This window comes from Spodoptera frugiperda, chromosome 30 (genome assembly GCF_023101765.2).
Source record: "Spodoptera frugiperda isolate SF20-4 chromosome 30, AGI-APGP_CSIRO_Sfru_2.0, whole genome shotgun sequence".
In the NCBI taxonomy this organism is placed as follows: domain Eukaryota; kingdom Metazoa; phylum Arthropoda; class Insecta; order Lepidoptera; family Noctuidae; genus Spodoptera; species Spodoptera frugiperda.
This window is the reverse complement of record NC_064241.1, coordinates 8,488,928-8,507,468: the sequence shown is the minus strand read 5'-3', so window position 1 is coordinate 8,507,468 and position 18,541 is coordinate 8,488,928. Positions and strand designations below refer to the sequence as shown.

The window sequence follows — 18,541 nt, the reverse complement described above, 5'->3', positions numbered from 1 at the left end:
CTATTTAATATGTGATGATGTCTTATTAGTCATTATAAGTTGCATGTTCTTTGTAGGATAGGACGATAGGTTTTAATAGAAATCAAAGCAGTGTTTTGCATTTTGTAATACGTTTATATTATTTATAAATATCAGTAATAGAATTAGGTACATTTCTACTCAATTTATTTAAAATGTTTTTACGTACTTCATGTTTGTAATTTAATTTCATAATTCTTAAGTATAAAACATCATGGTTCATGGGATTCTACACAGCAAAAATCAAAAAGCCATACTTTTATTAACTCTTTATTCTCTTGAATTTTTGAAATTAATATTACAATATTGAATGCGGGCTTCATATACAATCACCCAACTATTTGCTTATATAACACGACACAGTCACGTTAAATCGTACCATTAGCTCACACTTGACCACGTTAACTTGGACTACCAGTGTACTCAATTACAGTTCAAGTTACATCAGATATGAAAACGATTTCCACAACATCCAATTCAATTAGACCTTTTCGTAACAGTCGCTTACGACTCACAACCATGTCGAAAAGACCAAATAATCTTGAACCCTGCACACAATAGTGCTTACAAGGTATCGGGTATCCCTTAACATGGTCAAATTGCACAGGCATACGACACATCTCAATACATAAATACATAACATAAAACAAAAAAATATAAACAAAAAATAATGCGCCACGTAAAACTTTCACGACTATTTACAGTTACTTAACTTTAAGACGATTTAATAACTATATTCAAAAATATAGATATAGGTACATAGATACATAGCTACATTTATGTTAAAGATAAAAATTGATCGTTTTTAGAATAATAACTAATAAACGGAAGTCTTGTTATCGTAAAATTAAAAGAAAACAGAAAATGAAAATACTATAACTTGGACAACGCAACAAAGATTAAAAAAATAACATAACAGACTTGACAAATCGAAGTAAAGACGAACATTTTGGAATAAAATTGAGAAAAGACGTGATAACCTAATGTGAGATGATACATTAATTAATATTAATATTGATATATAATGTTCGGTTAGGTATAATACCTACAGTCTACAAAACACTAGCAATATGGCAAGACAGCATTATGGATGGAGGACATATATAATCTATTTAGCAAATTGCTCATTGTTTCACTGTGGATTACAGTTCTTTACGAGGCATAAACAATAAAGTGTACCTGACATAAATCATCGGACGTACATACACACGAATATCATTACTATGTTACAAGATTTACCTATTGTTATACGAAACTTAGTTAAGAGGAAGATGCTTGACACTTCAAACTTGTCTATTTGCACAGTCCCAAACAATAATCAAAAACCGACCAAACAACTAATACTAGTTCTCAAAATGTAGAAACAACAATTTAATTCGTATACACATTTCATATAGTTATGAAATGTCAACCTCGTATCAGTTTTGCAGTGTGTACGTCCCTTAACAAAGAAGCTTTCCATTCACCTTCCAAATGACCATCTACGAACGATACTAAATAATTTTTAAGCGCTTTTTTATTCATTCAATTACTAATCATCGGATTTACGCTTAACTTTTATTACAAGTGTCTACGATATTTTAATAACTATGCGTTTTATAATTTATAAAGCCTACTTAAATCGAAGTTACTTAAGTACATTTTGTTCGATTTTCCTTCTCGATTTTTTAAATATATATTTAAAAATAAGATGGGATAAAGTTACATTACTAACGACAACCTTAATATGTACGCAATCTTAACGGGACTACGAATTTAATGAAATAATGTGGGTTTGAAGTTATTGCACTCGCACTAGAGTAAGTTTAATGGAAATCAATATAAAAATCTCGTAATCTAACTACGTATCCATTGCGTTACGTGCACGACATTCATAGAGATTTATTAGTTACGAACAACCAATGTATTAAAGTCGTCGAGATTGTATCGAGAAAACGTGTCAAGTTCTAAAGGCTATTTTATTTATTTTTTTGTTTTTGTACATAAAATTTTCCTGTTTTAAAATTGTAAATATTTTCCTTTTTTTTTAAGTAACCTTGGTAAACAAGTGGAATATGTTTTATCGCCATTTTAATGTTTACAACTGACTGTTTTAATGAATTGTGTAAACTCGTTTAAGTTTCAATGGCAAACGTTTAAAAATTTCGTCCATATTTTATTTTCATTTTTATTTCTGCATGTTTTCTCGATTTATTTTTATCCATCGACGACTTAAATCCCTTCTAATGATATCATGACATACAACTCATGTTTCTTTTACAGAGCCTACAGTTATAGATACATTGTTCAGAAAAAACACAGTGGACAGATTTCGAAAGAGAGAAATAGTGTTTTTATAAAAATTAAGCGAAGACTCCAATTTTAATACAGTTATCTATTAATTTACCTTTTTAATTCTACCCTGACATTAATTTACGTATAATGGTGACTATCAAGACTAATTTTTAAAATTCTAATTTTGCTCAGTTATTACGTATAGAGTTGAAGAACGAAGAATTTTTTAAAACATGTTTTTGGACGCGGAACAAATATTTCAATGTTCGTGTTAATAAATTATTTTAATTATGTATTTTGGCACAACGTGGAATTGAAAGCGAATATGGTGTGTGGAATAATTTGTAAACCAGCTATGTTAAACAAGCTCGCGTTTTCGCGAAAAAAAGTCCGTGTTTATTTCTGAGTTTCATCCGAGCTCCTTAGCTCCTAGTAATACCTTTTGTAGGTATTTTATGTATGAAATTACGGAGCTGGAAAATTCAAATGTGCATATGGCTACGTAAAATTGCAGGAAACATAATTTCGCCACCGTTTCGTACGTGAAACGGTGCCTTTATAACACTTTCGTTGAAAAAAAGGAACTTGAAGACATTGACTTTTCGCCTGATAAAGTGCGACCACTGTTTATTCCGACGTACATTGGTTTATGTTGTAGGTACCTAGTCTTAGCAAATACTTCATATAAAGTCGAACCTATTTACCTATGTATAATACACTTAAACTACTCAACTTTTAATATTACGTGTAAAATTTATATTTAGTCACATTATTGTAATTTATTATATGTATCATCGTTACGTATATAATTTTGAACATCAGATGACTTGGGATGTATGGACAACACGCCATGTGCAGTACTGATCCATAATCTTGTTCTTATTTGTTTGCTATTTACTTTATGGACAAGGTATTTTCAACTAGAATTATCAAAAAATACCGTCTACATTTAATATCCATAATTATTGAAGACGAAAATATAAAACACAACGCTCGTTACGACGAAGATCTATTTGAAATTGTACTTCCATACGTATTTTGTTATAAATATACATTTTAAGTTCTTATGGAATTAGCTATGCAGGTATTTTAATATTTGTCGATAACATTATTCTATCGAAACCAATGGATCAAACCAAAACAACAATTTGTGTACTAAAACTACTGAAGTGAATCACAATCTGGTCAAAAAGAAAAATAAAAAAGTAACTCTTTCCAAATCAACTGATAAAATACAACAAATTTTACAATCATAAAAAAATGTGACCATCAAAACATAACCAGTCCGCTAAAAGCGGACAAATAATAAAATATACATCAAAATGTACATAATATAATATCTATTAATAAAAATATAACATAATGGATTAAGAGTAAGTGGTAGCAATAAATACTATGAGATTCACAGATTTAAAATCTTAACTAACAATACCGAAGTTCACTCGGGCTCCTATAAACCTTAGAGCGATTCTAACACGTTTTTGTATATTTTAGTAAAATATTATTGCAATACAAGGTGTGGTTATGGCAACAAAATAAATGCTTAAAGCACATCACCAGACTGTCCACCCAGCGAACGACACCGAGGCAAGTCCTTCGCACTAAAGGAACATTATTACATAAACCGGGACGCCGTTCTCCACAACGAGGACGACTCCGACGCGAAAACATAAAACTAGTGGATACGAATCGACTAACGCCCGCAGGTCCGTATGGACGTAACACTTCCTCTCACACTATATGATACAGAATCAGTCAAGATTTCCTATACGGCGTCGCCGACACCTTACGTAGGGACCTTGTTCACTTTGAGTAGGTCGTTGGAGCCCTTGTCGATGGGCATCTTCATCGGGTCGTGATGGTGGGTCACGTGGTGCCCGTGATGTTGGTTCTCCAGCTTGGCTTGTTTCTCCTGCTGTTGCTGCTTCATTCTCTCCTGTTCCTCTCTGTCTCGACGGGCCTGCTCATTGATCTCTTTCACCGCCCGCAGCTCTTTCTTTAACTTCATGCGTCGATTCTGGAACCATATTTTGATCTGTCTCTCTGTAAGACAGAGCGCGTGTGCTATCTCTATCCTGCGTCGGCGTGTCAGATAGTGGTTGAAGTGGAATTCCTTTTCTAGTTCTAGTGTTTGGAACCTTGTGTAAGTCTGTCGGCCCCGCCTTCGTGGACATCCGTTCGGTCCTGGAAACAAAGAGAAAATCATTATTATGCATTCAGTTTTATTAACAATTTATTAATCTGATGCGGCATAAAAACAAGGTTAATCTGAAATAAATTAAATGTAACGGTGGAATCGGAGTTTTTAAAATCGATTTATAGCATCATATATCACGGCTGCTTCCAACAGCTTCGATTCGCAAAAAGCTTCGAGAGAAACCATTAAATTTCACTTTTATACCATTTTAGATTTTAATGGCTCATTAATATTTTATAGCGTACTAAAGTTAATTTTAGAGTTATCCGCTACTGAGACCAACCTCGGTGGAAATTAATCACAGAGCGTCGAAATCGTGCGCCCTTTGGGTCTTTGTAGGTACGGGTTCTAAGTTTGTGTCGTACTGTTGTATTTACAATAAGAATAAGTAAAAACAATATCGCCGCGAAGCAAAAAAGTAACGGAAAGGGTTAGCAGCAAACGGTCCGCGAACAATAGTGTCCTTTCTAAAAAGAAATCGCTACAAAAAACTCAGGGATGCGTAAAGAAGGGTTGCGCAACTTTCTAATTCTTTGTAAGGTGTCCCTTTATTTCGTTTCTGTTAAGACGTTTTCTTAGAAATCGTGAAAGTTTACCCTTTACCGTCGTAAAGTTCTCATACGTAATTCTTTAAACATTTAACAGTTTATTAAACATTAATCGTAATACCTAAGAATTCACGAAAGGCAAATTCTCATCCAACATACGCGTCGTAAAGTCGAGTATACATAGACAGGTAAATACCGAGTTCCACAAAGCGATCGGGTCCCGAGACTGGTTTTCGAGTCAGCCAATAAATAAGGTAAGATAAATAGCCTTCCCACCGTGTATAAAATTGATAGCGGACCAACAGTGTCTCGGAATGCTCGACCGTGTAGGCTGGCCTTAGTTACCTGATAGCTTTAAAAGAAACAGATACGATACTGCTAATGGGTTATTTTAATTGGTGTACAAACACTTTAAATTGTTGCGCATAGAATTAAGTAGGTATGCCGAACCTTAATTAAGTAATTATTATAATTTCTTATCATTCCTAGATGTTGTGTGATGAGTGCCATAATTATCTATTAATTTAATTTATTAAAAATATTTTGTTCATTTAATTTCTTTGCACTTTATCATTCCCATATTACAATTTTGTAAAAGCACTTTCCATAATGTATTGAAATGCATACGATTAAGTTTGTAGTCGTTATTTAATTCCGATGACGATAATATCGGTATTTTCTTAATCAAACACAAACGAATCGTTTAATTAAAATGTAAATTTTGTATTGAGTCCATAGTAAGCTTGAATGAAAGTCTTTTAAATGTTTAATTCTTTACGAGGGCACGAAGTAACCTAATATTTTATGTAACAACGTGAATTTATGTTCAGTGATATAAAAATTTAAATATCTTACAACTTTTTCACTTCGCTCATTACAAAGTAAAAAATATGCAGTGACTGTATAAATCAAGAGAATCGCAAGAAACTCTGATACCTCGTTTACATGACCCATAAATTACCGAAACTGCATTTTTACAGCCGCAATAACATTTATGGTTGGTGCTTATTTCAACAAAAACTTAAAAACTGTTTAAAATGTCATAAACAGACAATGGAATAATTATACAAGTGTGGTTAGAGGAGCAAGGATAGATAGTGTTCGTGAGATAGAGTGAGACAGCGACAGACATTCTAATTTTAAAAAGCAAAGATGGAACCCAAAACACAATACACGTATCCCAATAATGCGATTAAAGTAAAAGGTCGTAAGAGATGTCCGGCTATGCGTTAAAAGATCCTTGTGCTTTATGGGGTAGAGTCTAAAATCAGATGCCAGAAGGGCGAGCGTGGCAGTTTTTTGTTGGGGTCGGTGATATGTTAGGCAGGTTCACCCTTCGTACGGTCGCCATGACAACGGGCGTTAAGGCACCTCCCGTCAGCTGGCTTCCATTATTCTCTGCAGTATTGTTGTCGCGGAGAGGTTTGACTATCGTCGTATTGTACCTGTAAGAGCTCATCTTTTTTAATGGGAACCACCGTATGTTCCCATAGGTTTAAGATAACAATCAAATCTAATCCTGCACAGGATATATATTGTACTTCAACCTCATTTGCATTATTTTGTGTAATTGGGACCTAATCTGATAAGAGTATTGAGGGCAGAAAGATGTTTTAATGTTGTCCATGTTTTTTAAATAATAAATTGTCGGAAACTAATCTCGAGATTAGAAAAAGAGGATCGTGACTTAAAAAGACACAGGGATGGACACGATATATCTCTCAGAGCGAGGTATAGCATTAATTAGAGCCGTACATTGTGGGCCGACACCGGTGCGGACAATAAACATACTGCGACATGACCCGGCTCTTACACAGCCTTTTTTCTTCGAAATAAATCTCACGGAATGCAGCTTATTTATTATTTTATTTAACTTGCCTGCCTTTGTACAAACCCGTTCCATGTATTTGATTAATGCCCACCCGTCGGATCGGGATATTAAAGGTCTGATTGTGAATTATAACAGAATTTTTGTCCAGTAAGAGGGTTATTTATGGAACAAGTAAGGCTCGGTCACTGTCTCATATTTGTGGAAGTCGTGCAGTTAACTCGGTGACAGAAAATATAGTCTGAAGACGTCTTGCGTTACCGAGGTGCTTGATGCTTTAATGTGAGACGGAATTATGTTTATAGCGCGTTTGAGTGATGCAAGTATGTGTAAATAATTTGAAGATAAAACTGGATCATATAATTAAAAGCTGGCAATAAAGCCGGCTATAAAAGAAATCGATAGCATTATTAAGTATAGCTTATATCAATTAAATGGACATTAAAAGCTTTAAGGGCTGTAGCGGCGTGTCGGCGACACCGCACTTTATTGGCTCGTAATTCGCGAATCGTCGTAAACTTTCGTGTGCGTTCGGGACGCCATCTTAAAATAGTTCGTGCTCGAAATTCAAATGTAGACTCTCTCCTATTGTTAGTGGATCGATGTTTGACGTTTTGTAGTGTTGTGATGTGCAGTTTCCTGCGCTTTAAGAGCTTAAGTTCTTGATATGGAACACTGTTTTGAATACAATGAGAAATCTTCTTTTGATCTAATTGTAGCTGAGGAAGTGTTTCTGTAGTATTTCGTCATGACTAACAAGAATATAGGTATTAAGAATGTTAAAAAACGTTATCATAATGATACTAAAAACATTTAAAAATATTACTTAAAAATGATCATTAAAATCATGTTTACCTAAAGTTTAACGACCAAATTAAAGCAACATTTCATATCGCATGATAAAACTATTATACAATAACAACGCGTGACAATCGATTTTCTTGCATCCATTGTTATAATCGACACCGTAACTGAGTAACGATATTATTGATGCTTTTCTTACTATTAGTGTAAATCGATCCTATGACGAAATGATTAGATGGCACGCACTATTCTAGCTACAAGACAAAAATCACTAAAACGCATAAAAACTAGTTTTGTTTCGGTATAATTTATTATGGAAGTATCCAATGTATGAGGTCGTGAGTTCCGTTAGTTTACAAGCAATTAATTTAACGTGCTATGTTTTAAATTAGAATAGGAGTGTTTAATTTGTATTAACAAGCGCCTATTGACACCGTTGTTACTTAATTAAGTAAGTATGTAATTTATAGTCTTTGATTTAAGTAATGAAATGTTTACATTGAAATGTTTTGTTTAGTAAAATTAAGTACAACAAAGTGCTAAGTGATTTATTGCTTACATTACTCGAGTGTAGTTGTGAATATCATACTTGAACGTGTCGGAAAGAACTATTTTCGCTCATTGTGAGTGAGTGGTAAATCGTCACAATGTTGTTCTGTCTCATAGGGCATTGGCTTCTAGACAGGGCTGGCCCTCTAAACAAACCAACGAAAATGCTAAAAATCGTGACCAGAATTTTAATTCGTCCAACTTAAATAGATAATATCGTTGATTCTTTAGTTTCTAAGCATATAAATTATGTGCTATCTTATGCGTGGCATGTGTCACAGTCGTGGACTTGTTATAAAGGTATCTGTGTACGGATCTTCTTAAGGCCACGAGAAAAGTTGGCCTTTGCCCTCTTGTAGCAGTTTGAATATTATTTTCTTAGTAGAGAACTATGTTTTGTATCAATAGGTTTACGCATACTTGAGTAGTGAGTAAGGGAACAAGGAAGGGGAAGTAACAAACATATTTTCCTTATCTCTCAACTTCAAGAAACTTTGTCTTTGAGACGGCCTCGTAAGTTTTTCGAGAATAAGATAAAGCCTCAAGATATAAAATTTGGGTAAAACTTCGTTGTAACATTTTGTTTGAACTCTTTGTGACAGTATGTATGTAGTAAACGAAAATAGGCTGGTAAACGTTTTCGTACGTAATACATATTTTTTATACAGTAGTAAAAATAAATATCGATAGTCTTCGTTTTTTTTTTTCTAGTAAGGTAGAATTTTTATAAACAGGAAACATTTATTTAATATTCAATTCTGTATTTCACTCCTGATTATGTATTCGATGTTTTTTACTAAACGGCAGCCCTATAGCAGTTGCGCGCACGCATAGTGGTGTGTTCAAGCGAAACGATCTTTGATCCAGGGGCGGCGCGCCTTCGTGACGTCACCATTTATTCATCCCGAATAACTGACTGTTAACTAAGTAGTAAAAAACATGCATTATGTAGGTGTGTTTTATTAAAAGGGGAGATTTGATCATTTGATAAGAACACAATACGTGGAATAGGAATTGTGCTTTTTAAACTGTTATTTGTGAGCAATCGTTATTAGGTATCGAAACAATTATTGCATAAATTCAAGCTACTTGTTTAAATGCCGTAAATATATAACCGTTAAGGTATTCATCCGCATTTCAAGAGACCACACGCAAATAAATTTGGAAAGTCACAAAACAATAATGTACGAGTAGGCGTACCTAAGTCTTAAATCTGCGCCAAAAAAGGTAGCAGTCCAATAAATCAGCTTTAGACTTAAAGGAACATTATTAGAATCATCATTCTTTTTCTAAGCTTGTTTCAGATATAGATATAGAAGACAGAAACTACAAAACATCACACAATGTAATCCTTATATACTTCTCTTCCTTATAAACAATTAAACGCTTCATAAAGTATCGGACACAGTACATGAGAACTGCGGGTACATCTAGCAATAAAGATCAATAGACACCGTTCAATTGTTGATTACAAAAGCGATCTGCTAATAAGCAAACAGAAGGCAATTGTTCATTTCATTAGGCACCCAACTACCATGTCAGGTTTGATTGAATAATTGCAGAAACAATTTTATAATTGTCTTATTTGTAATCGGATATTTCATGCAAGAATAAAATTGGATGTTGTGATGAAAATGTAGGTACCTACGATTGTCATGTCGATAATTATGTTGGTAAATTGATTTCACCTATTATATACTGAGCTGAATCAATCTCAAATGAACTTTATCATTGTAAAAATATAGTTTAAATTTGATTGTCATAGGTTAGAGAGAGCAGGGATCCAAAAAGACCTAAAATAAAGGAATTGGTTTAGTATTTGTTACGTTGTTTTTACAATTAAAACCTGTCAACGTTCAGAGTGTACAAGACTTGTAAGTAAGTTTGAAGCCCAAATCGTAAACAAACAAACCTATTGACAATAAAACATAAACATTACAAGTACTAATGAGCTACACAGTTTCTAAGTTGCGGTTGAAGTAGCCGGTTGTAACTTTGCGGTTTTATTTTTATTTTTAACCTGTACTTAGTAAAAGTTAACGTTGACAGTTACACACATTTTTAAAATGCGAATTGTGGTCTGTAAACAGCGACTAGCAACGAAGAAATGTTCAGAAGTAATTTTTGGTGACTAAATTATTATTGAATTGCAAACTGAATGCTTTGATAGATAATATATACCAAAAGTATAACATCTCTTTGAAAAACTCATACTTCATTGTTTATTTTAATAATAACTAATAATAATAAGATTTAAAAAATCAATGGACTTACTAGATTGCATTTCAATTCAACATTCTGAATTCTTGTGATAGTTCCGTTTTTCGTACTGTTTAATACGCGGGGAGGTCTAGAAACAGTGCCATTACGATTTCCTGAGATTCCAAGCTTACAAAGCAAGATAGTACTAAAATTCTAATTCTCACACTATTAGCTAGAAATGCTACAGTTCTAAACATCAAAGAAGAGTTGACGTGAACACGATGAAAGTGAAATATTATTATCGCGTCCGCACTGGTCTCTATGTACCAACATTGTTGCAAATAAATACATGATCTAAGCAATTCAACCTTTATAATTATGCAAATACACGGCTACTTGGCTGATCGGTTGCAAAATGACAATAATATATCCGTCTACAGAACACTTAGTGCTACCTACATACAAATAAATTTTACATTGGTTAGCTCAATATGGTTATTTCGTTGTACGAATATAATTTTTTGTAAAGAAAGAGGAGGCGTTATAATTTTTACCATTAAAAAAAAAATAATGACATTGAAAGTGGTGGAAGTCAGAAACCCAAACGAGAATAACTTGTGCTGGCTACTGGCCTTTCCCTTCAGATATGGACCATTATTTTGTAAAATATACAAGGAAAACAAATTTATATAAATATAAATTCAACCAAAACTTAAAACTTCCTCTAAACATCATCAGTATCTTAATCATTTTCAGTGCCTATTGTTTCAACCATCTTCTCACCTACCAGTAGAAGGGTTTTTCTGACTTTATTTTAACTTATATTTAGTCCAAATACAAATAAAGGAATTTTTGAATAACAATAGTTTACTACGCCGTTATCTACCTCGTACCTACATAGTTTAAAATCACAACAAGGGAATTGCGTCATACTAGTGTTCAGTTCTTATTGTTTACGACCTGACTTTGATGACTGTTTTACAGAAAATAGCTTTATTTATTCAGATGACTAGGTATCTTCGCATTTACCTACCTAAGATAATTGGCACATGTAACGCACACCTTCTAGTATGAGATTTACGCCTATGGTTTGGTTACATTAGTTATATGGAGTTTTCGTTTGAATATGTACTTTTCAAAAATTTTTTTAGTAAGACTAGAGAACAGTATATTCAATTTATAAAATCAAGTGAAAAACCATTATCAAATGAAAATAATTACTCTTATTTTGATTTTGCACTCCACTATAATAGGCTTATTTAAATTCACGTCTACAGTTATGAATGTTAATATAATTATTATGAGTATAATGCGTTAAGCAATTCAAATTCAATCCTAAAGAATTTATACATCTTAATTATTATATTTATCTTACGATCTTAGAATTACAAAACTAACGTTAGACAACTGAAGAAGTGTTTTATTGTGTGCGTATACTTATTTAACGTAATAAAAATACATTCTAGTGTTCTTTATTAATACAATACATTTTTTTCTTGATCTCTGTGAAGTTGGTTATAACACTGTTACTGTCTCATTCACTCACTAGCGTTCGTACTTAGCTGCATCCCGCTCACTCTATGCTGCGTCAAACTTCACATTGGTCAAAATATATTAGTCAGACAGTAAGTTATGAAGATGCACTTTGTATGCAAGTATTTGTGTATGTTGTTGAATAATTTATTTCTTCTAGGAAATATCGCTGTGGGTCGTATTTAGTTATTCTATGAGGCACAGGAAAGCGTCTGCGATTGTCTTTGTCTGTCTCCTAAGGGATTAAGGCAACGTGCAATCTATTGATTGTGCTTTGAATTTGATTTTAATAATCAATGTGTCTTTAATTGTTTAGATAGCACTTCACTGATATTTATGCTTTAGTACTACGAAACGCTGCAAATTAATTACTTACGCATCTAATTGAAATACAAATGAATAGTATGTCCTTCTGGTAGACTTTACTTTCACAGTTGAGATATATCGTCAGCACATTCTACCGATTGACTTTAACAACTTATTTAAGATTTTCCTTCTCATATAGATGAAGCTTTCACTCTGTGATAGTATCTCCTTTCACTACATAGTAAACGATGATCTCAAAAATATTTACAACATATGGGACCCATCGTAATCCCGACTCACGCATGACCGGTTCCTTATGTATTGACTTGTCCCCAGAGGGCCGTCACAAAATATAAGCAAGGGTTGCCAACGACATGAGTGTAATTTTATACATAGCTTAGTATAGAACACTTTTTACCAACCGACGTAAGGTAAAATCGACTTTTCCTCGTTTTAAGAGAGTTCAAAATAGCACTTGCGTTGAAAAAGGTAAGAGGCATTGTATTCTATCTGCTTACGGATTAAATTTTACGGTAACGGCAAAGCTTTTGATTGAAATAAGTTTTTCGGGAAGAGTTTTTGGGGAAATAGTTTTAACATTTTTACCATGCACACATTCTGAAGAGTGCTTATGTACTCTATCGGTTTAAGGATAAGACTGACATTACCATGAAACATCGTCTTCATGTTTCGACTTTACGTAATCCTTTTTCATCTCACAGTCGAAGCATGGTCAGTACATTCAGACTATTATTGCATTCACAAGTTAAGTGCAGCTGCGCACAAACGCACAAACGAACTAACAACCGCAGACAACCTGAGTTAAGGCAGTCGGGTCGATGCCCCTTGCTCTCTCCACTTAAGACCTCCTGCTCACGATCAGGCCAGTTTGTCAAATGCCTCAAGTTATATAAATAGTAGTGATTTGTAAATGATGCTGTGCAGTTATCTAATTGAAGTCAATAGGATCGATTTATTGAAATTGTCTGTTCAATTGAAACGGTGGATTATTTTTTATTTATTTTTATGTAAGATTTGTATTATATTATATGCATCTATAAGCAACTCAAGGAATTTGTTCTATCTAAAATTTATCGTAGCGAAGAAATTTCATATTCTTCTCGAAGTTGTTCCTCACATTTTTTCCTAACATTGATCAAAACGAAAGTAGATAGACCCACGCCCATATATTATTCGCAGAACTGTACGTGTACCTACAAAATTCTGGGAGATCTATTGCTAGTTTTTACGTAATTGAATAAGAAGCTTCTGAATCGTTTTCTTTTGCCAATTCTGTTGTATAAGACATCACTACGATTCGTATAGTAGAAAGTACTGCAAATAGTTTAGTAGAAGTACATAGTAAGCATTAAATGATTGTCTGTCTTTTTCCTTGTAGCAAAATAAATGAAACAAAACGTAGCAGCATCATTATAAATTGTGTGAAAACATTTTATATATCCACACAATCAAGTATTTCTTCCAATTAACTGAAAATATTGAAGATTTTCATCTCACACTGTGATTTATTTAAGCGTGAACACATAAATTCGATGTAAAAACGTTTTTCAATCATTTAATAGTTTATACTAGCTTGCAACAAATCCTAGACAAGCAATGGTTATCAATTCAGTTCATCGTAAATTGTTCAAGCGTTCAAACTGCAAATTATACCAACATTTAGGAATAAATTATGTATTTTGGTAATAGAAATTACTACTTTAACTGTTAATTTGCATAATAAGCAGGTGATAATTAGCTGTTTTTGTTCCATAGTACAATTACGTTCCTTTTCAAAATAACTAAACTGTGTCCATATAATTATTTTACATGTTAATTTTATAAATTAAATGCTAGAAATTCCTGATATTAAACTTCCGTATAAATTTTAGAATGTTGCTTAATGGTTTTGGTATTTATGTAGGCCGTAGATAATTTTCTGAAAGCTTTGAATCTGATTTGTTTTTGATTTAGAAAACTATTTTTGTTAGAGAAAGGTATTTTTTGGTAGAGGCGTGTATTCAGAAACTTGGGTGTATGGTAAGGTGTAATAATGAAATACACGTATTTCAAACCCTATTATCCTTAAAAATATGATTAATTCTTAATCATTTTAACAGATCTTAACTTCGAAATAAACTAAAAAATAACGGATTAACTGTTTTGCAATACAATTTAAATAATAAAAGGCAAAATTATACCAGTTAAATGTATCAGTAACTGCTGTAAATAGACTGTGAATTAGGAAACACGTTAAAATGCGTGAAGAACGATTTACAAGTGTTGTGTTATATGACATGGCGTCCTACGTTAGGCGCATGCGCGCTATTTCTAAATCTATAAATTACTTAACGTTTACGTATACAATAGCCTCATGCCTTTTATCCTATGACGGGATAGGTAAAGGTATATTTGATGTAATACAGATTTTTTCTCAGTTACTATAGATTTCTTGTAATAAAGTGTTAGTCTAGAGATGAAAGGTACGTACAACTGGGAATTTTAAGAGACAAAAGATTGTATAAAGCTTTGCGTGAGTTTGTAATATTTCACTAAAATTTTTTACTTAATAAATCGCTAACTTATTACTTACCTTACGTGCCAATTAAGTTAGCAAACGTTATAATGTAAGAGTTAATTAAAACCACTTTATTTATAGCCTTTGTCGGTGAAGAACAATTAAAATAATTTTCCTTGCAGTTTCCTCTCATTATATACAAACTGTATAAAACACATAAAACCTAGCTCATATATTATATCTAATTACTTTAGCACCGCTACTAAGTTGTTAAAGACCAATAAAACATCGACTTTGTAAATAAACAATAAAAACTTCTATAATCATCGTCAATGACTCAATTATACATAATAATGGACAGTAGATACAGTTTTGCAGATTCGTTATACATATAATCTATCTACGTATATAAAACGCATTACTATGGCCACTCATACATTGTGAATATTATGACAGCTATTATTGAAATGGATGACTTTATTCGAGATAAATGGGTCAAATGGTATCGCAATCGACATATAATATTCGATTTAATTAGTCTGAATGTTTCCATTATCGAGTCACCTATACGTAATTTGTATCCATAGTAGTAGCTACGCGGTTGATCAAGGAATTAAAGGAAACGTTTACTCTATCAGCTGTTTGTATTCTGTGGCGGTTCTTAAGTATGACTGAAGGTCTTATAAGTACATACTTTGGTATTTATGTATGCATATCTCAATACGTTAATAGGTACTCCAACCTTGATATACAGAGTGGTCGTTGCTTAGAAACAGAGTGATATAAAATATTTTCTTATCTCTTTTGATTAATAGTCGACATGCGGAAATAAATCAATTTCTGCGCATTGATTTTAACGTAATATAAGTAGCAAACTATTTTAATATCTACCTACAATATGATAATTGAGTTATATATCAAAATATTGGATAAAATAATAACGTAGCTAATTTTAATGCCGCCTTCATAAAAATGTTAATTTCGTGGTCAAATAACACCTGCTACGCCGATACTACGGATGTCGTAGGCGATGCTACGAAACAATGCCTACGCGATTATACGCGAAAATAGTTCTTAAACAAACGAACTTGTTAATCACGGATATAAAACTATGTCTACTTCTAAAGAAAAACGTTTATAGGAAACTTAAACAGAAGTAATAGACCAGATATCGATTTAGCGACGATTACATAAAATTTTATCTCTTATTAGATAAATTTCTATCATAAAACCAGTATTTAGTGGCCATTTACTGTTATATATTCGATTGAGGTTTGACAGTTATGTTTTCAATCATTTATGTTATATTAAAGCCAGAAAATATATTGGTATAGAATAAATTGACCATAGTTGAAAGTATTAGGGATCAACCTGCCTCGATTCATATTGTAAATTTAACCAACTACCGTCTTTAAAGCTACTGGCTGATTGAATAAAGAGAAAAAATAGTACCAACATAAAATATGTCGTGGACATCTGTTCAATAAAAAAAAGCAAAGACGCGTACACATATTTATGTTTATTCTAATGATAATATTTTTCTTATAAGTAAACTAACTGTGAGAATAATATATAACTATAAGGCAGGGATTAAAGGGTAAACACTGCGACAGCTGTTCACATCTCGATTTATTGTCAAGTCTTCCGAAAATAGAAATACATTTAGGAACATAATGATACAAAAAAGTATAAGAGATTAGGAAACGATAAATATTTATCAAAAAAAGAAATAGAATTGTATAAAACAAATTAAAAAAATATAAACAACATGCGTGACGTAATATGACCGTCCTTGAAAAGTTAGTTACCATTATGAAATAGAAACATCACTGACCTACAGAATAATACTACTAGTAGACTAGGCAAGATTTACAGACTAGATTAAAATCTCTTGCAATGAAGTACAGTCACATTAAAAGTTTTATGTGCAGAACAGACAAGACAGACAAAAACGCGACTAAAATTTAAAATAATGCAATTTTTGTGAATGTCAAAAGATCAGACAAACTATGTTTAATATTTTCCGATCAATTACTGCATTTTAAATACAGTTTTAAAAATCGTTGCATGTAGCTGCAGACGTATTTTTTCACTCGACTGTACACAATGTATCAGCCAGTTACAGTTAACAAGCTTCCTATTTAAGAGCGAGGGGAGCGCAAGCGCATTTTGACAGAAAGTTATCTCAGAGACATAGATCATTGTCAACGCATGTATTCTCAGTAGCTCAACCAAACCAGTTTGTATGTAAAGGAGCATTCGTAACGTTTGCCGAATGGCCAATGAAGAACACTTCTGAGGAACACTCATGCGCACGATTTTTGTATTATTTTCTTTCATTTAATTTTTGTGACTCACAATTTTTAGTGTTTAAGTTTTTTTTTAGTTGACTAGTGGAGCAGCTGTGTGTGTCAAACGATGTTGAAGTGTTTTTATGGCGTCCGGTGGTTCGTTAGCGAAAATCTGGTGGTTTATTATTTATTTTTAATTTGCACTGGAAAATTGGTCTGGTGTTTTTTGGCAGATATACGAGGCTACCTAAGCTTTTTATATTTCTATAATGAAAAATAAAGGAATTTTATATAAATGTTAATGGAAATAATTAAAGCCGCACGCTAATTACTCCAGCGATGCTTCACTGTAGACAAAAAACACCCCGTTGTTGGTGCATACGAGTGCAAGTTATAATTACATTGCCTCCAAACGCCAAATCCCACAGAACGTAATTATACAAAGTCTGCACGGGGCACTCAACCCACCTGACAAAAGTCGAAACTCCAACCGACACACCAACGATTTCAGTCCTTATCTTTGAGGCATTAGGGATCATTTTGGATCAGTAAAAACTAATATGGAATTTTCAGTAAGGATTTCCCCCTTTTAAGCTACGTCTGAAATATACGTTAGCGACACAAATAAAATAGGTGCAGTCTACCGCCCACCGCAATGAAGGGATTAATTCCTTTTGCCTCTGATGTTTTAATTAAGAACTTTTTGCATTCTTCCACCACTGACTCAGGCGACCGTATCACTGTTACTGTACCTACACACAAATAGTTAACATGTTCAAAAGAATTGTTTTGTTTAATCCAAACTCCCGAATGTTTGAAATATAACTCCCGGAAACAATTGACTTACACTGCTTTAATTTTTTCGTCATCATTATTTATATTAGGAGCCCACGTGTTAACACTATAACAGGATGTTTGAAACTCCAAATTGCTTCGCTAAGTACATACTTCATTTCCTATTAGATATTATTTGTGAGTATTCGTGTTTGTAGATAAGCCGCTTGCTCGTAAGCACACTCGTAGCTCAGAAAGCGTTATTTTGATAATATATTAATGTGAAGTGGTCGTATATTCTCATAGCAAGAGGAGAGGGCCGTTTTATTTTAGAAAATGGCTCCATCAGTCACAGATAACGTTCCAGGGGCGTCACAAAAAAGCTGTAATGCTCAGTATTAAGTGTCACGTACAATCTTGAGGTAACTAAATATTGTTCAGTCCTCTCCGTTGGATATTTCTGTGACGTTTTTGTTATTTAAATGAACGAGTGACTTAATTGATTTATTCCCACAAAAACATAGCACTAAGGAACCATCTTCAAGTATATAATAATACAGTTTTATAACATTACACTAAATAAATAAGTCAACGCCTCTCGTTTATACATTTTATTTCTCATTTTAATAGATCTTTTTTATTTGACATCTATATTATCATTGCTTTCATAAAATAGAATAATTGGAAGTTGGTATACTG

General features: G+C 33.0%; 1 protein-coding gene across 4 annotated transcripts in view; it reads right to left on the bottom strand.

Moving 5' to 3' along the window:
• Nucleotides 1–274: 274 nt before the first annotated feature.
• The window catches only part of LOC118269765 (homeobox protein abdominal-A homolog), a 54,678-nt gene continuing 36,411 nt past the window's right edge, over nt 275–18,541 (bottom strand). For all 4 annotated transcript variants that reach the window (XM_035585067.2, XM_035585065.2, XM_035585066.2 and 1 more), the window contains exon 3: nt 275–4,476. In XM_035585067.2, the coding sequence (XP_035440960.1) occupies nt 4,079–4,476 (398 nt within the window). In that variant the 3' untranslated portion in view covers nt 275–4,078. The remainder of the gene's footprint in view (nt 4,477–18,541) is intronic.